Here is a 20661-nt window from a genome sequence, read left to right on the forward strand (position 1 = left end):
TCTTAGCATAAATTGTAGGTTTTATTGATTACATCAAGATTATAGTGTGATTTAGAACAAGCACGTGAGTGTTGCATGTGTGCAAATGCATAAATAAATCTCTATACTGTAATCAATGAATAATGAATGAGAGTTGAACTTCAAGTATCCACAGGATTTAAGTTAAGATTTATTGGTAAGGATGAGAACATAAAACAAAACTAAAAGTTGAAAACTCCAGGTCCAGCTCCTCCATATAGATTAAAGTGTAGGCATGCATTCAACAAACCTATTTTCTGACATGTGGAAGAGGGTGCATCTATATTTGTTTGTGTGCCTGTGTTTTGAGTGAGTGAGAGAGAACCTTTTGCACAACTCTGTCAAGAGCTTCTTCTGGGTAGAAAAGGGCTTCCTCTTCTTCCCAAATCCCCAGTGGATGACCTAGTGATTCTCGAGTTTTAACCAAGAGTTGTGCACATTTGCGTGCCAAACTGCCAATTCACAAATAGTACAATTAGATATAACAAAACAACACAAATACAAAAGCAAAGATACACCTGAATGGGAAAATTTTCCAATCATCTTAGAAGCTGACAAAAAATTAAAATAAGAAAATCTGAAGCAAGGATACAGTTGAAGGGGAAAAAATTTCATCGTATCTTTTGAATGATCTTAGAAACTGGCAAAAAATTAAAATAAGAAATATGAATCCATCGGCATCACTTTAACTTTCACTCATACTACTAGGAATCTAGATGAAAGCAAACTCAAATCTTACCAGTAGCATTCACAAGTAACCAACTTCAGAAAAGATAAAAGTGATAGCAATGTGGTAAAAGACAAAGTACAAAGAAAGGAATTGCCTAATGCAACTCCGTAAAGTAATAATAACCTATAAACAAAAGCATGAGATCTCTCTGAAGCTAGAAAGCAAGAAACAATTTGTATACAAAATCATAAATATATGATCTCTAGCAAAAAAGTAGGTTATCGTAAATGCCCACATATAGCAGCCAGCTCAAATAAATTAAATGTAAGCCACTGGATGAATGCTCTAGTGTTTCTTCATGACACTATGCCTAAGTGATTTCTCTTGGATATTGTAACTACATAGTTGTGTATGGCATGTATCTTGTATAGTATCATCAGAATCCACTAATTCTGGTTCAGACTGGTTTGCGCCAAAACAGGTTGAGTTCTAAAATGAAATTGAACCAATGCCAATTTTTATCCAAACCAACCAACTCTTGTCCGAACTAGGTGGTTGGGATAAAAACCTTCCAAATGAGCCTTGTTACCACTCATTTCAGCAAGGGTACATATGCACTTTTTTATTTTTGGCAACACCATTGTATGCCCAATGAATGCAACTCAAAATCACTGTAACCCATGTGAAGGACCTATATTATGGTATCCTAAGCCGATTTTGGTTGGCCATGGCCAGTCCCTTTGGGCTGTTGATGTTTGTAGCTCGGGCAGGTTCTTCTGCACATGCCTAAGGGTCTGGGCATGCAGAAGTCACCCAAGATCTCCTCAGAACACTCGCTCAAGTGAGCAAGTTGCTAATCTAACTTAGCCTAAGTATAACTTAGGAACGCACGTAATTATTATGTTGGCTTATTGAGCTAAAGTAAACTTAAGAAAAGTGAATAATTACCTTAGTGATTACGTTTTAATCTCAGCCCTTGATCTTAAATGAGGCAAAATCTAATCTCGACCATCAATCACTTTAGAAATTAGAGTTAGGGATTTAAATCAATGTAAAGTTATAAAAGCAAGGCTAAGGAGAGGGAGAAGACGCACCATACAGCAGCACAAAATTGAGAGAGGCATCTCAATGAGGTGTGATACTCTCGGGTGTTGCGTCCTGTTGACCACTGAAGTGTACCCAAATATTTTTGAAGACTTCATGCCCAAGGATGTATCAGAGGCTTCATGTACCATCAGAGATCATCATATCACTAGAGTTTCCCAACTCTACTTCCTCTTCTCATCTTCTTTTGTTATACTCAGATTCCACAAGCCCTACGGGGATCATGTAAAGTGATGCTAATGATGAAGTTGAGTCATGTAATAGGCCTAGGTAACTTGGGACCTTGTCATCAAGTGATTTTACTCTGAGAGGTTTTTCTCACTTGGTTAATTATTATATCCTTACAGGGTCTTAATAATTAATTGAGTTTTTCCCTCCAAGCATAACCCTAAAGCCGATGTATGGCTTGAAGACAAGGCCTTGGGTGAGTCATAGTGTCTAGAGTCATTGTATATTACCATACTAGATCACTTGTAAAATTTCGTGGAATTTGATTAAGTCTAGGAGTCATTTTTTTTAACTTTTTAAATTTCCCGAAGGACGGAAATCTTAATAAAATCTGAATGTATAATGTAATAAGTGATGTCTAAAGAAGTTGTATGGAGTATGTGTGCTCAAAATTACACCTCTCACCCTTAACTTTCTACTATGACACACTATGAAGGGTAAAAAATAAGTTCTAGACCCTCAAAACCCACTTTTCCTAAGTTTAGTGGAAAATGTGGCAATAAATAAAACCAGCAATTAAATAAAATGGAGAAAATAAATATCCACAAATGTTAAATGATGTGGAAATGGGGTGCAAAATCATCAAAGAATTGAAACCAAGTTATAAAGAGATGTGGACCAAGAATTAAGGAGGAACATGTGACAAAAAAGGGAAATCGAATTTCCTTGAGGGGACCACGAGTTTCACAAAATCATATCGCATTTTTTAGGAGGATAAGTCGAGTTAAGGAGGTAACTCACCCATTAGTGGGCTTTCACTTGGAGTTCCACAAGAGATGAGTGAAGATTGGTCTCCTACCACTCCACTCTCACATACACATGTCCTCTCCACCTCAACGAGTTCTCCTCCTAAAGGGTTGCGTGGGCCTCTCTAGAGGAAATCGAATGGCCACTTGGGAAATTCGAATTTGCTTGTAGTGTTGAGAAATATAGGGCATAGAGATGAGGTGATTTCTCTTAAATGATAACTGCTTGTGATGCAACTTTTCTTAGTCTTTTATTAGCTTCTTTCTTTCTCTTGATTATGTTAATGTTTTCTATCATCAAACAACTACCAAATCATAAATAAGCATGAGACAAGAGACACAAAATGTAGGTGATCAGCCAAGGCCAAAACCTCTCCAACTTGAGAGGAAAACCCAAACAAATTCTTCTTCTTATAGAAACTTCAAGTGATGAATTCCAAGACCAAGACCCTTGACTTATCAACTTCTCCAAGACCAAGTCACAAGACCCTTTTTCACTGCTTCTCCTTCTTACCCAAGTCAACATTGGTCAAACTGACTTCTAGCACTGCTAATTTCGGCTACTCTGAAATTTCGACCCTCTTCCACAGTCCTGCAATTCTCGGCCTGCCTGAAACTTCTGCAATTTCACACGTGTGGGCTGATTGATGGAGCTTGATGGTATTTTCCTTCTTCGCTTGACTTGAGGGCTTCTCCTTGTGACCTCAGCTAGAAAGAATGTTGGTTTAGTGACCTTCTTCTAGGCTTCTTCAGTGACCTGCTAGTTTACTTTTTCTGTTGAGTCTTCCACGGCCGAGATTACATCTCTAATCAATGGCGAAGATTAGATTTGGCTTGATCCATGTCATTTAGAACCTTATAACCCAGTTTTATATTAATACCCATTAATATTTTATTTTTCCATTAAAAATACTAATTATTTTAATATCTCCTTAACCAGGTAGAATCTACCCAAACCATTTCAGGGTCTTGGAGATCTCATGTGCTTTACCCTCTCCACCAATTTTCATGGCTAGAGCACATCTGATGCTACCCCAAATCAACATTCCCTCTTAGCGAGGACTGTGCTCTAGTAATACTCCACGTTGAGCATCACTCTAATTATACGGCACTGGTACCTGTGCTGATGTTAGGCCTCCCCGCCCAACATCCTCTGCACTACTGCATCCTATACTACTGCCCATGGCTCTGCCACAGCCACTGTTGCATCTGTACGATAGCTCCCTCTGCATCTATGCTGCTGCTGGTCCTTTCTCCCAACACTGCATCTGCACTGCAACCCCCTCTCATCATGTTGCATCGTGCTACTACTTATTGCTACTGAACTACAACTCAGTTACTGAAAAGTAAGTAACTGATCCACCCAACTACTAACATCCTTGTCACACTAGAAACACTCCCGATGTTAAAGCTCTCTCTGTCGCTATCTCGTTCTTGCTCTACTGCCTTTGCGCTGCTACAACAACTCCCTGCCTCTCGCACCGTTACAAACCTCTTTGTGCCATCCTGCACTGCTGCAACCTCCTTTGTGCCTCTCGCATGCTGCAGCGCTCTCTGCGTTGCCCGGGACTACTACATTGTAGCACTCTCTGCCGCTTCATCCGCATCTGTTTCTACCGACATCTGCCATCCTACTACTCTCACTTCGGGGCTCCCGTAGCCAGGTAAAATCTAAGAGTTTGGGTGCCACAAGGATCCTACCCCTCATTGCCTGTAGTGTTTCTGAATATAGCTCGATGTCTCCCCACCTCTTCTCTAGAGGTACATGAGCACTCATGGCACAATCGTCATCCTCCTCTACCTCCTTTTCCGCCTTTGCTGGCGTTGCCTTGGAGTCAGACACCTCTCCCTTATTCTTTTTCCTCAGACACTGGTTCGCATAATGTCCCAGTTCCTCACAGTTGAAGCACTTAACCTTGGAGAGGTCCCTTTTCTTCCTCTTCTCCTGCTTCCCGCAAATGCCAGAGTTGCATCCTCTTCCTCCTCCTTCTTGACCCGGACTCCTTTGCTGCTACTTCCCGTCTTGGACAGCCGTCTGATCTCTTCTTGGTGAAGAGTTGCCCACAATTCTTCCCAATCTGGAAGGTTCACTCTACCCAGAATACTCTAGACAAATGTCTCCCACTCCTCAGAGACTGCGTTTAGGGCGGTTCTCACCATCAACTCCTGATCCGGCGTGGCCCCTATGGAAGTCAGTTGGTCTCGGATCTCCTTCAATCTACCGAGAAAGTGATATATCTGCTCCCCCTTCTGCATCTGGTATGGCCACAGTTGATTCTCTAATAACATCATCCTTTGGACGTAAGTACGTTGGTACAACGTCTTCAAGGTGTCCCACAATTCCTTTGTCGTCTCCTTCTGTTAAATTGGCAACTAGGGCCAAACTCCATGTGGGTCAGCTTATTTATGGCAGCTGATATTTTTATTGGATCCCTCTCGTCGAGAGGTGTAGGATTGATCCAAAGATCATCCAATTCCGATAAGTATTTATGGAGATATGAATTTATTTTGTTTATGTAATTATTATCAAGCCGACCAGCACTTATGTAGGCTCTAGAAGCCCAACCGACGTGTCTATTCAACCTCTACATTTTTAGTATAAATTGGTGAGGATTCGAAGTCATTTTGGACATGTATTCTTGAGGTGATCTCCTCTCCACGTCTGGGTTTTGGAAGGAGAGAACCAAAAGATACACGTGCCCAAGGTTGATGCCCTAACCGCAGGAAGCCGCAGGCATATGAGGATGAGCAGCAGACAGAGTTGGATACGAGGCACGCAGGCCCTAATCTATAATGAATCCGACAGCACAACTCTTATACGCACAGCGATGAATGTTGAACGTTGGCATGGAAGCAATCCGCATGGCTCTTTTTCGGTTCTGAGATTTGGGTAATTGTTTGCAAGGGTTAAGGTACGAGACATCAAGATTATGTTTCGTATGGGTTAGGGTGTCTCATATCTAAATGGATTTCTCACGGACTCTCTCGCAGGACTACTATGCTCTGTCTACAGGACTTTTACTCCACAAGACTCGCTTGCTCAATCCACGGGACTCCTCTCGCATACCTGATCTGAACATGATCTCGAATAGATATAATTGGCACTTGGATAATCATTATAATGCTATGATCTCATATAACATAACGTCATGATCTCATATGACATCTTTATATTATCCCTGGTCTCGACTTTGTGATATATAGTCTCTGCAATGTATCCTTCTGCATCTATATATTGTCTATTAATGATCTCGCTTTGTATGCTCTCCCTCTTATGTTCCAAGGTGGAACTGAGACTTTTCGGAAGGTTCCTCTCTGTATTCCACAAAAGTTAAGTCTCAGATTGATCTTATACGTCTGTAACAACTACAGTCTCAGATTACATAGATCTCTGGGCATCAGGTCATTGCATTAAGGGCATCGCACCGACACTACATCCATGGCACATTACTATGTGTTGATTAATAATAAGTATACACATTATAAATGGCGTTCGATTTATGGCTCAATGATTTGATCTCCTTTGCTCTTCAGTAACATCACTCATGTAGTATTGAATCTTGGAGACAGTCATACGAACTCAAATACTTTTGGATGTTTTGAAGAGCAGTTACAGGTATACGCTGTTAAGGAGAGACAGACTTCTCATATCCGCAAACAGAAGAAGATTCACATTAGGTGCAGTCATGGCAAAATCTCAGGTACATGATCTAATTCGATGAGGACGCAGCATTAACTAAGGTCTGGTGTAGGTTCCATTCTCAGCATACCTGTAGGTGCAGTCTAGATGAATCTCAGATCTCATACTTTGTAGATCATGGATGGATGAAGGAGAAAGGACTGTGGATAAGGTTACAACATTAGCATGAAGTCTGTGCTATTAATCTCGGCATATACATAAGTGTTTTTGTGCCCTTACTATCCTCACTGTCTGGGTCTAATTGAGATCATAGTAATCCTATAGTTGCTATCTCAGTCTTAGCATTGATGTGATCATGTTGGAGAGTATTTAAGTGATGACTGTGTTTACTACACTCTAAGCATAATCTACAGTGATAAAATGGCTTACCTGTAGCAGCCCTATCACAATGAACAACAGTGATAGAATGCCATCTGTCAAGGCAGCAACATGATGATGATGCACATTAGTATGGGCAGCATGATGATGAATGATGATCATGGACATGAAGGGCAGCATGATGATGGATAAGATCATGGACATGAGCAACGTGATTAGTGAAGTATGGTGCAGTATGAGTGGTACAGCAAGAGAACCAGATGCAGCACGATGATAGGTGAAGGAGTCACCTTGGAGAATCAGTTGAAGCAGAATGTCTTCAACTGATCTCATTGTTATAGAAGATGATCTATGCTTAGATCTAGACAAGTCAAAGTGTTGACTTCTGTTGTAATTGTACTCTCTCTCTCTCTCTCTCTCTCTTTCTCTGCTGAACTTTGAAGATAAAAGAAGATTTGATCAAAGGGTTTCCCCACACATTGTGGGGTTTGTCCCTGGCTTGCGCCATATCTTGTGTCCTCTTGTCTTGGCTTGTCTTCTGCATATTATATTTATGTTCTATCTGCAGTTTATCGTAATGCTGATGTGATTGCTAACTGTGAAAATTTAAATAAATTGCTCTAGCATAGAACATACCAAAAATTAACATGGTATCAGAGCTGAGGTGAAGACAATGCCCAAGAAAGAGTGAAAGAGCAATCACCGAAGACAGTTGGGACAAGACAGAAGGATCAATGGGTTCCTCATAATTCACCTAGGGTGAAGTCAAAGCAGAGAATGTTATCAGAATGGCGCAGCGGAAGATTATGATGGTCCATCTTAAGATCACTTCATCGGGAAGTTCGGATCTAAGGGTGGAAGGAAAGGCGGATGCCTTGTTGAAATAAGTTCGGCCGTTATGCGAAGGAGTGTTCGAATGGCAGAGACACATCTCTTGATGAAGATAACAATCATTCTTGGGACATCTCCAATGATCAAAAGAATGACTGGTAATGCAGGTCATCAAGGAAATGGTCGACTCTTCCACGAAAGCAAGGAACCGTAGAATCTCTTTTATGTACCTGATCACAAGAAGAACCTGATGTCCATCTCGGAAATGGAAGTCAAAGGTTACAGGATGGCACTTATCGATGGAAAGGTACGTGTTTGAAAATAGATCTTTCAAAGATGTTTTTGAGTTCAGGGTTGTATCAAGTTGCAGGAAGTCCACTGGGGACCATGTCCTTTGACTCAGCACCAGAGGTCTGTGAGTCAGATGGTGACTAGGATGCCTGAATTCAAAAAGGAGCATGAAGGTACATGTCTGAAATGTACCAAAGGAAAATATTATAAGGGGACCATTCCCCTCATGCAACAGGTCCACAGGCTTGGAACAACCTGAGGAGTTTGAGAATAATGATCAGGGAATCTCATGTATACAGGTGGAAGAAAGCCCTCTATGGCTTGAAGAAAAACACCTCGGGCATAGTATGAGAGGATTGATAGCTATCTAATGCAGCTGAGATTCATTAGGAGTGAAACCGATCCAAACCATTACTCGAAGGTTGTGGATGATAAACCTCTCGTACCGGCACCTATGTCTGACAGGTGCAAACCCTCTCATTTATAGGAGACAGAGGGAGTTGGATTCTGAATATGGGAAGATAAGATGAAAGCTTGTGACTGCCTCGAGGATCTTAACTTTCAGAAGTTATATGGTAATGATGTCGGACCAGATTTGGGAAATGCCTCTGAGTTTCATAAACTCATTCGCGTTGATGTTCTTGGAGAACCTCCGTCCGGACATCTGTGTTGCAGTTAGCATGGTGAGCTGATATTTGGTTGAGCCTCACTAGATTGATGCCAAGAATCTTCTAAGATATCTTCAGGGCACAATCTCTCATGAATTGAAATACACTGCCGGAAATATGAAACCACATGATTATTCGAATGATGAGTGGGCAGGCAGTGTGGAGGATCACTAGAGCACTTCTCAGTGTTGTTTCTCTTTGGAATCTACCTCGATATCCTGGATGAGCAGGAAGCAGAAGTCGGTGACTCTGAGCACCACCAAGGCAGAATACATTTCTGATAGTATGGCCTTCTATGAGGCAGTCTGGTTGCTGAAGCTCTTCAGTGAGCTGTTTGTACACATGATGAATACCACTGTGATTCTCTGTGACAACCAGAGATGGGATTCGATTATTGAGGAATCCCGTATTTGACAATTGCTCCAGCAGATAGACATCAAATACTGCCTTATCTGGGATATGGTAAGTCGATGATCAAGGAGGCTCCATCGCACTGAGATGATGTACAGGACAGAGCCCTAAGGAAAGATCAAATTTGTGATTTTCCCGAACGACTTGGAGTCGTCGAGAGACCTTTGTAAAAGGGTCCTGCAGGTTGCATACATTGAGCTCTAGGAGCTTTGGGGGGCTTGCAGTTCTATTGGAACAACATACGACCAAAGGGTGACTCACCCTCCCCTGGTAGTACGCACTGAAACAAGATGATTCGCTCTCTTGTGGGACAAGATGATTCGCTCTCTTGTGTAGCAGGATGATTAGTTCTCCTGTGAGGCCTGGATTGATGTGTTCTCCATGGAAATTGTAGCTGGATTGATGTGTTCTCCTGTGAGGCCTGGATTGTGTGTTCTCCATGGCAGCCTGGATTGATGTGTTCTCCATGGTGATTGTAGCAGGATTGATGTGTTCTCCTGTGAGGACAGGATTGATTAAGTTCTCCTGTCGAGGCATCCTACCCGTGCAGTCTGGGACTCATGGGAAGTACCTCTCATCTGATCAATGAGCAGGGAAATGAAGTTAGGGACCATAGTAGTATCGATGGACGCATCGTTGTATCTACCGTACTCCCTACGCTAGGATGTCCTCCATTGATCTGGGACCAAAGATACTGGTCTGGGACCAGTGGTAGGAGTTGTACATGCTATGACGCTGACTTCGGGTCGGCTGAGACTGGTCTGGGACCAGTGGTACATACTCCGAGACTGACTTCGTGTCAGTGCAGTACTGGTCTGGGACCAGTGAGAGTGGTACATACTATGACGCTAACTTCGGGTCGGTTGAGACTGGTCTGGGACCAGTGGTACACTCTCTGAGACTGCGATACTAGTCTGGGACCAGTGATAGGAGTGGTACCTACTATGACGCTGACTTTGGGTCAGTTGAGACTGGTCTGGGACCAGTGGTACGCATTCTGAGTCTAACCTCGGGTCAGTGGAGAATGGTATGAGACATTCTCGATCAATTCTTCTTCTTCATAGTTCAGCAGAGCAGAGCCAGCAGAGCTAGCAGAGCCAACAGAGCTGAGCAAAGCAGAGCCAGCAGAGCTGAGCAGAGTAGAGCAGAGCCAGCAGAGCTGAGCAAAGATGGGCAGAGCAGTGCAGGGCACTGATGGCAGAGATAGTACAGTCGGACATATGGATCAGCAAATGGAGTTCCCCCTAGTTGAGAGGGAGTGTTAAATTGGCAACTAGGGCCAAACTCCATGTGGGTCAGCTTATTTATGGCAGCTGATATATTTATTGGATCCCTCTCGTCGAGAGGTGTAGGATTGATCCAAAGATCATCCGATTCCGATAAGTATTTATGGAGATATGAATTTATTTTGTTTATGTAATTATTATCAAGCCGACCAGCACTTATGTAGGCTCTAGAAGCCCAACCGACGTGTCTATTCAACCTCTACATTTTTAGTATAAATTGGTGAGGATTCGAAGTCATTTTGGACATGTATTCTTGAGGTGATCTCCTCTCCACGTCCGGGTTTTGGAAGGAGAGAACCAAAAGATACACTTGCCCAAGGTTGATGCCCTAACTGCAGGAAGCCGCAGGCATATGAGGATGAGCAGCAGACAGAGTTGGATACGAGGCACGCAGGCCCTAATCTATAATGAATCCGACAGCACAACTCTTATACGCACAGCGATGAATGTTGAACGTTGGCATGGAAGCAATCCGCATGGCTCTTTTTCAGTTCTGAGATTTGGGTAATTGTTTGCAAGGGTTAAGGTACGAGACATCAAGATTATGTTTCGTATGGGTTAGGGTGTCTCATATCTAAATGGATTTCTCACAGACTCTCTCGCAGGACTACTATGCTCTGTCTACAGGACTCTTACTCCACAAGACTCGCTTGCTCAATCCACGGGACTCCTCTCGCATACCTGTTCTGAACATGATCTCGAATAGATATAATTGGCACTTGGATAATCATTATAATGCTATGATCCCATATAACATAACGTCATGATCTCATATGACATCTTTATATTATCCCTGGTCTCGACTTTGTGATATATAGTCTCTGCAATGTATCCTTCTGCATCTATACATTGTCTATTAGTGATCTCGCTTTGTATGCTCTCCCTCTTATGTACTACCTCTCTATTCGAAAGCAGATATTCGGAAAGTCTGCCCCATAAAACCCTCTCCGGCACAATCTGAAGCTCAGTGCCAGCCCTCCCGGCCTCTGCGTCAGCCCTCTGAGGCTCTACGCAGCCTTTGCGGCCCTCTGCGTCACTCCTGCAGCCTCTGCATCGATGACGCAGGCCCTTTTGGCCTTTGCGCAGTTCCTTCTGCCTCTGCGTGGCTCCCTCTGGCTCAGCATCTATCTCTCTCTGCTTCTACACTGGTCTCTCGGCACTATCTCTGCATCGTACTCACTGCCCCTCGCTGCAACTGATCACTTATTCGATTTCTCTTAGCAAACCCCTCTCTAGAAAATCGAATAATCGATCACTCTAGTGTATTCTCCAACTAACCCTCAAGCCCTCTCTTATACTTTTCTTATTGGTCCTTCAACGGCCGAGATTACATCTCTAATCAACTGTTAAGATTAGATTCGGCTTGATCTATGTCTTTTGGAACCTTCTAACCCATTTTTATATTAATACCCATTAATATTTTATTTTTCCTAGGTTTAGACTTAGGAACTCCACTAAAAATATTAATTATTTTAATATCTCCTAAACCAGGTAGAATCTGCCGAAACCATTTCTGGGTCTTGGAGATCTCTTGAGTTTTAGCCTCTCCACCAATTTTCATGGTTGGAGCACATCCGATGCTACCCCAAATCAACACTGCAATCCTTGTAAATGTTGCATATGTGATGTTGCTGGCCCTGTCACTGCCAACATTACATCTGCACTGCAACCTTCGCCAATTGTTGTTGCTACTGCTTCAGCAACAGAAAAGCATCCAAAATTACTAAACAAGTGTTCAGTATGATGCATCTGTTGTTGGAGTTATGTTTGTTGCTAGTCTCTACGTTGTCACTGAAGCTACTGCACTGTTGTTGACTGTGCTTTGTGCCGACTGCACTGTTGCCAACACTAGGTCTGCGTTGTTCAGACTCTGACGCTTCTAGCCATTGCAAATGTCGCTCTGACACTCCTCTGCATCAACTGTTTCTAGTTTATCCTGCAATTTCTGATATGGGCCCTCGTAGCAAGGTAATGATCCAAGAGGTGGACTCCTCAAGGATCCTACCCATCTACAGTTCTTTCGAACTACAATACTAGATCACCCCACCTCTACCCTGGAGGTATCTGGGCAATCATGGCAAACTCCTCTTCGATCTTTGCGGTTGCAGCCTACGGATCATGTTTTGCATCCTTGTCCTTCTTCTTGAGAGGACACTGTGTAGCGTAGTGACCAAGTTCACCACACCGAAAACATTTGATCTTTGAGAGATCCTTCTTCTTTCTCTGCTGCTCCTATTGCCCCTTAGATGCAAGGGTTGCATTCTCTTCCTCCTCCTTGGGCTTCATCCCACTATTGCTGCTACCATCAAGTTTGCACTTGACTAAGTCTCGCCTCATCTCTTCCTGCTGAAGAGCGGCCCACATTCCTTCCCAATCTGGCAATTTCTCTCTGCCCAGGATACTCTGGACAAACACTTGCCATTCTTCTGAAACTGAATTCAGGGCCAAACTTACCATCTTTGTAGGTTGAGGTGTTGATCCTACAGCTGCCAACTGATCTCAGACTTCTTGAAGCTTTGACAGGAATGGATCAATGCTTTCCCCTTTCTCCATCCTAGCTGATCTCAGCTTCTCCTCCAAGTACATCTTTTGTTGCTCGAAAGATCCTTGATATAGCGTAGCCAAGGCATCCCACATCTCTTTGGTTGTCCCTTTGCCAGCAATGTGACATACAACGTGATCCCTCACTCCATCGAGGATCAACCATTTGACTGTCGCCATCTCGGCCTTGTACTTTTTGAGTGGATCTGCATCACCGGGTACAACTACGACACTATCAACGTACATTTTGAGATCACGCTCATCCAGAAGGCATGAGATCCTAGCCTTCCAGATGACATAGTTGGATGCTCCATCCAACCGATCTTGATCTCTCAACCCGTTAACTTCCATCTCTGCCAACAAAACGTCGAACTATCTCCTCTCTCTTCTGCACTGCTACTAGGCTGGCCTACGCACTCCACGCTGGAGTTAGTAGATCTGCTCCTCTCTACTACTGCTCAGCAATTGAGAATTCGGACTTCTTGGCTAGAAGTCTTCTGCAGAAGAATTCCCTCAAAATAGTGTCTCCTCTCTTCTGACGTTTTTCTGGCACAGCAACTACTGCAGAAAATTGCGTCTCACCAGAAACTACTATGCGCTGAAGCTTCTGCTGCACTGCTCCCTCTGCCACTGACAAATTTCGATCTGGAAATATTAACTCCCTGTCAACTCACTCAGAGAGATCTTCCACGAAAATCTTGCCCTCCTAGCTTGGATTGCGCAATCCCTCTAAGGATTCGATCTACTGCCTACAAAGCACTTCGATCTCCCTCCTTCTCTTCAACGCTGACTCTTCCGATCTGCTCCCTTGCTTCAACTGCCCTCTGATACCATGTGAAAATTTGGAAGACCCAAATTTCAACTACAGCAACTGATTAAGTTTCTTCTATTTGTCAAATAATTGAACAAATTATTTATTGTGTTCTACCGTAAATACCGAAACTAATACACTACAGCCTCCACTAATTAAATTAATATGCCAAAACAAGAATCTGAGCAAGAAAGAAATAGCACACAAGTGACACCGTTATTTTTGGACCAATGTCCCTAAAAAAACCCAATGTGGGAAAACTGGTGCAGCAGTTGAGGGTTTGTATTATTAAGCAGTAAATTTTTAATACAATCTTTGGATGCCTTGTTGGCTATCCAATACAAAGAATCTGACCGACAGAGAGATGAGTGAGATATACCTCACACTATCACTAGCGATCCAACACTGATCCAGCTACTGAATGGCTAGCCCCTAGCTGCCTTGCGCAATCACAGCGTCTGGGGCATGCGTCACAGCGTCTGGGGCATGCATCACTCCTTCTCGCTGATCAATTTGCTTCTGGAACTTCGAATTCTGCCCTCCCAATCTCACACCCTGGCTTCTAGCTCTGGAACTCGACTCTCCAACAAATTTTGGATCTCCTCTTAGGCTCTGCGTGGCTCTACGCTACCCAATGTTTTTAAAACCGGAACCGGTGACCGGACCGATCCACCTAATGAACCGGTTTACCGACCGGAACCGGTCTAACCGGGACTGGTTTGGTCTAAACGAACCAGTTTTAGAAAAATACATTAAATAATTATTTTTTAATGAAAAAAACTATTTTTAAGATTTAAAACCATGATTCCAAGCCAATAGAGACAAAATATGCAAAGATTGCTCATTTATATACCATGTAAAGGTGAATATATCAAAATGGCACCGAGTGCAATACATATCATCGACAAAATGCATAAGCAATGAGGCACAAGTACAGATACACAAATATGGCACAAGTTTGTGCATTAGTCCATTTACTGCCTGAAGCACAATTTCTAAAACAGTCATCTTCAGTCAGACTTTTAACACACAAAACACTGGTAGCCACATTTGTTTCACTGTTATAAAGTCCTTTTCCTTATGGTCTCAGTGTCATTCAAAGGCATGTCATTACTGTTATACATTCATCAAAGCATAAAGATTAGTGCATATTTCAACTCTGGTACAACCTTCAGTACTATGAATTACATGTACAGTGCTTATGGGCAGATGTATCGTTCTAATAAACAGGTTTTTCCACATACTACTACTACAGGTAATCTCTGAGCATTTAATCATGCATTACTTAGTCAACAGAGGCACATCCATCAATATAACAAAGTTATTGTAATTTAACTTTAAATCTTCCACAGGTAGTTTGATGCTCCCAGCAGCCGATATAGGGAAAAATGTTCTTCAGATCTCTTGTCGGTCCTTGTGTCATTGATGAAAATTCAAGCAACACATGATGCAAATATGGAAGTCTACAGAAGATCCCATCCCCAAAGATAAATAATTTAGCAGTAAATCTAGAAAACAGCAATGAGTCTGTAGATTAAGCTGTTCTATTTTCCATGCCAGTTATTGACGGCTTTGTTGCACAGCTAGCAGTTTGTTTTACTAGCACATCCAACAGATGCAGCATATTTTAAATTCAAGAAAGTTTGTGACTCGGGTTGAAGAACAAGGAGTGGTTCACTCTAGTTTCTGTGCTAGGATCCAGAAAATTTTGGATCACATTTAAACCCCTGTTTGTCAGCAGCTACAGACAACATCGTTATGTATTTCATTGTGTACTTTGTATAAGAGCACAGATAATCATGAAAATGTCACATTTATATGCAATCAGTATAAATGAGTGAATGGTTGCCTGACAATTTAAACAAGGACCCCTCTGTGTAGCCACGGGAAAAGTGGAAAACATTCTGTATTTCATTGTGTACTTTGTATAAGAGCACAAATATTCATGATAATGTTATATTTCCATGCAATCAGAATAAATGAGTGAATGCTTGCCTTCCAATTTAAACAAGAACTCATATGTGTGGCCATGAGAACACATTCTGTGTATCACGTTATCATGTATGCAAAACAAGTTCAGTTTAGTGGCAAAATGCAACAGTTGTAAGGTCACTAGTTCCACTGTCGAGAAACTTTAATTCATGCTTTCCAGGTTGACATGCACATTTGCAGTAATTGCTATAGTTTGAAGGTTTCAAGGGCTTCAAACTTCTTCAATTCAGACATACTGGTTGTAGGCATGTAGCTAGGGCTCCGTCCATTTCTCATATACTTAAATACCTTGCACAGTGATGAAGATCACAGGTACTATGAGCTGTTTAAGCTGATGCAAAACCAGTCTTTTGCAAGTTATGGTGGGAATGCCTAAAACCGGCCGGTTTAGGACGGAACCGGCCGGTTTTCACCGGTTAGGGCCAAAAATTGGAGAAACTGCCTTTCCAACCGGGTTTTTTGGCCGGTTTAGACCGGCGGCCTTGCTAACCGGCCGGTTAGACCGGTAACCGGTTTTTAAAAACGGTTTTAAAAACACTGACGCTACCCACCATGGCCTTTGCGCTACCTCTTCTGGATCTCCATCTGCCTCCTCTACAATGTATTCCCGGATCAAGAACCCTTCCTCTGGAAACTATCCCTACCCCTCACTACAAGAAATCACTTCGATCTCTCTCTGGCAACTGCTACGCTACTCTCTTGAGAAATTTGATCTCTGATCTCTCACTCGATGTGTTTTTCAAATGCCCATCAAGCCTCTTCTTATAATCCTCTCGTTGATCAATCAATGGCCCAGATTAGATTCTAATCAATGGCTCAGATCATTTTGGCTTGATCCCCGTCTTCTTCTAGAAGTTTCACCCCCAATGTAATTAATACTCTTTAATTATTTTAATTTCCTAAGTTTAGACTTAGGCATCCATTAAAAATAATTAATTATTTTAATAAAACCTTCGCCGGGTGGAATTCCCCAAAACGATTTCTCGGTATTTGGGAATACATGTGTCTTAGCCTCCCTGCAAATTTTGAGGCTTAGAGCACATCTGATGCTACCATAAATCAACAAACAAGGTCAAGGGTATGGAGTTGATTGACCAAAGAGGGGCTTGACCTAATTAGGGAAGAGAATAAAATAAAAGAACTAATTTTCTTTTGAAATTTGAATGCAATGATCCAAGAGAGGACACTAACCCAAAATCAACCAAGGGAGAGAAATGATCCTCAAGCTAGAGCTTGCGATATCTTGGTATTCCACTGTCGGATTGTGCTCAAATTTGGAGGACCCCTTGAGAAGACACTAGCGCAATTGTGAACCAATTTTCAAGGTGTTTGGATGGCTACAAAAGGTTTTGTGTGATGCACTAGGAGATCTTCTGGGGTTAGGCCTAGAATTGGGAAAAGTGAAGAAAAGAGAGGGAAATTTGACCACCGAAGGGATACGAGGATCAGTGTCTTATTGTTTGGGCTTAATGGAGTCAAGATACACATCAATCGAGAATTTCGTGTGCTAAAGAGCCATAATTGATCTTTGCTAGCCTCTCCAAGGGCAGCAACTAGGTCAATAGGGATTTATACTTCAAATTTGTCAAAGAGATGAAGTTTCAAGGTATTTTAACCTAAGAGGTGCCTCTAGGAACATTCACCCACTCTCTTCAAGTACAACGCATGCATTAAATCACTTATTCAAGGTTCCCAGAAGAAATTCGCATTACTCTCCTTCCACTCATTTTAGCCCCATTCATCTCTTTTCCCATCTGGGTCCACATGTGTCCACTGGATCCACATAGGGATAACCTCCCCCTCCCCTTGCCCACACCTTGGATCGAGCCTGGAATGATGCCTCAGAGGTTGATGCAGCTAAAAAGAAAAGAAAAAACATAATTTGGCCACTCTCAACAGGAAATGTACCACAACATGCAAAAGATGGTTGGGACATACAGATTTAGCACATGGGCAAAAGCCAAACTTGAGCTCTACCCCTTATCCATGGTCATCACCCTAGTTCCTATGGGCCCTAGATGAGCCCCCTCTATCATCAAGGAACCTATGATTGTCCCAACCACTGGTGGGCGATGAACTGCCCCACCTTAAGGGCGTATCCACTGCTACATATTACACATCATGCTCTCATCTCCTGGAGCCCCGAGCAGTTATGAAGAAAAACCAATCAAAGGCAAAAGGCATATGATTTTAGGGTGGAAAAATAAAGTTCGAGGCAACTCATGTACCATGATTTTCTCCCTCCTACACTTATACACCCAGGTGTGGGCTTTCCTCATTATAGCTACTCTTGTACCATAATGTGTGGTCTGGATGATTCTCCTAATCCTCGCTCCGCTCCATTACTATATCATTTGCCACCTACCATTTGAGGGAGGTACCATGGACATGTCACCCCGTTTAGAGGTTGAAACCACCTAATAGGGTCCTTGCCACTTGGTTAACCCCTATTGATCTTGAAGACAATTGTACATTGCAAAGCCCACTGTGGAAGAGCATGCCACCATGAGGTGCCCCATTGATCCCATGATTTGTAAGCTCTTTTGTTTGATTACGTTAATGATTTGTTGTATTGGAGGGCAAGGGGATGCATTGGATCTTATGCAGGATTGTAAGTGGGTCTTCATTTGGGGCTTGGTCTCCTTATATGGGGTCCTATCCCTCTAGAGGGCCACATTGGCACTTGTAGGGTGAGCATTGAGAGCCATGGACCTCCACCATAGCAGCTATTACTTCATGGATCCCCATCACCAATCATTGATTGCTACTGTTCCACCTTTTTGGATGAGGATGATACACCTAGTTCACCATACGTAGTCGGCTCCATACTTGCACCATACACTTGGTAGATGCTCCAGGGTCTAGCGGATGTATGCCGCTGCAGAGGGAGAGCTTACACCACCATCCTAGCCCTTACAAATGGTCTACAGGCATTTTCGCTCCACTTGGAAACCCATGAGGATGTCTTTGTGACCCCACACCCACTTGGGAGCACCACAGGTTCTTGTTTGGAAAACAAGGGACCAACCCCTTGTCCACTATGTTTGGAGTCCATTTCTACATCATGGCACCCTTTGGACCTCATTAGGCCTCCTCAAAGACACAACGACTCACTTTTTTTATTATTTGACCGTCTTGAGAGGCTTATCTTTACATTATTGAGCTATTTGGTAGGTTTGTCACCAAAAGTATTGTTATTATGCACATTACTTTATTTTAGGGGCTCAATTAGGCCAATTTAGCTAAATCAAATTCATTAGAGAGTGTATAAATAGAAGTGAGATAATTCATTTTGATCATCATCACTTGGATTGGGTTATTTTCTCTTGTGAGATTTTTTCTATTCTTCTTAGAAGATGAGTTTGGATGAATGGATGAATTTTGATGTTTGGATCTCTTTCATTTTGTCTTGGAGCTTCAATATTAGCATATGTTGATGATTGGATATAGTCTTTCTTACATGTAAGTGCTCTTTTAATGCTATTCTTATTAGAAAAATGTTATTTTAGTGTTTAATGTTCATTCGGATAAGATCATCTGTGATCTTATTAGCAGTTTCTTCTTAGAAACTACTTGTTTCTATTTCTTAGTAGAAACTTCTTGTTTCTATTTCTGTAAATATATTTGTATTATTTATTGAGCTTCATTGCTCATTGTAAATTAATTCAATCCATTCATTGATTATGGTATCAGAGCTCGGGTATTTTTTTCAAAATAAATTTTCATTGTTTGAAAAATTTCGTGCTTCATTTCGAAATTGCTCTCCTGTAGTCTGGAAAAGAAAAGAAATGAAATGAAAAGAAATGAAATGAAATGAAAAGAAAATAAATGAAATGAAATGAAATGAAATGAAATGAAATGAAAAGAAATGAAAAGAAATGAAATGAAATGAAAAGAAATGAAAAGAAAGAAAGGAAATGAAAGGAAAGGAAATGAAAGGAAATGAAATGAAAGGAAAGGAAAGGAAATGAAAGGAAAGGAAAGAAAAGGAAAGGAAATGAAAGGAAATGAAAGGAAAGGAAAGGAAAGGAAAGGCAAGGAAAGGCAATGAAAGGAAATGAAAGGAAAGGAAATGAAAGGAAACGAAAGGAAAGGAAAGGAAAGGAAAGGCAAGGAAAGGAAAGGAAAGGAAATGAAATGAAATGAAAGGAAAGGAAAGGAAAGGAAAGGAAATGAAATGAAATGAAAGGAAAGGAAAGGAAAGGAAAGGAAAGGAAAGGAAATGAAATGAAATGAAATGAAATGAAATGAAATGAAAGGAAATGAAATGCAATGGAATGGAAGGGAAGGGAAGGGAAGGGAAGGGAATGGAATGGAATGGAATGGAATGAAAGGAAATGAAAGGAAAGGAAAGGAAAGGAAATGAAATGAAAGGAAATGAAATGAAAGGAAATGAAATGAAATGAAAGGAAAGGAAAGGAAAGGAAAGGAAATGAAATGAAATGAAAGGAAAGGAAATGAAATGGAAGGAAATGGAAGGAAAGGAAAGGAAAGGAAATGAAAGGAAAGGAAAGGGAAGGGAAGGGAAGGGAAGGGAAGGGAAATGAAATGAAATGAAAGGAAAGGAAAGGAAATGAAATGAAATGAAATGAAATGAAATGAAAGGAAATGAAATGAAAGGAAAGGAAAGGAAATGAAATGAAAGGAAAGGAAAGGAAATGAAAGGAAAGGGGAGGAAATGAAAGGAAAGGAAATGAAATGAAAGGAAAGGGGAAAGGAAATGAAAGGAAAGGGAATGAAAGGAAAGGAAAAGAAATGAAAGGAAAGGAAATGAAATGAAAGGAAAGGAAGGGAAGGGAAGGGAAGGGAAGGAAATGAAATGAATCAAAATAAATAATAAATAATAAAAAATAAAAAAATAAAATAAAAATAAAAATTGGGCATCGCTTTTTATCCTTCTTTGGGCATCGTGGTCCACCATTGCAGGTTTCCGACGAATAGCACCATGTCGATGCTGTTGTTCTCTACAGAACAGCACGTCGTTGTCATTGTTCGACTCCTGCTCGGCTCTCCATGTGAGGGCTTCAACACATTGCGGCCCATCTT

At 41.7% G+C, this 20661-nt stretch overlaps 1 protein-coding gene across 8 annotated transcripts in view; it reads right to left on the reverse strand.

Annotated features, from left to right (window-relative positions):
* EDD1 (glycine-tRNA ligase) overlaps positions 1 to 20661 on the reverse strand; it is a 508476-nt gene that overhangs the window by 423802 nt on the left and 64013 nt on the right. For all 8 annotated transcript variants that reach the window (XR_016256845.1, XM_089415669.1, XM_089415674.1 and 5 more), the window contains exon 12: positions 344 to 470. Coding sequence is in view for 7 of the 8 variants with exons in the window: in XM_089415669.1 (XP_089271795.1) it covers positions 344 to 470 (127 nt within the window). In the remaining variant the exon portion in view is untranslated. The remainder of the gene's footprint in view (positions 1 to 343; positions 471 to 20661) is intronic.

Source organism: Pinus tabuliformis, chromosome 6 (assembly GCF_031772625.1).
Source record: "Pinus tabuliformis cultivar Carrire ecotype Pingquan chromosome 6, CPIR1, whole genome shotgun sequence".
Classification (NCBI taxonomy): domain Eukaryota; kingdom Viridiplantae; phylum Streptophyta; class Pinopsida; order Pinales; family Pinaceae; genus Pinus; species Pinus tabuliformis.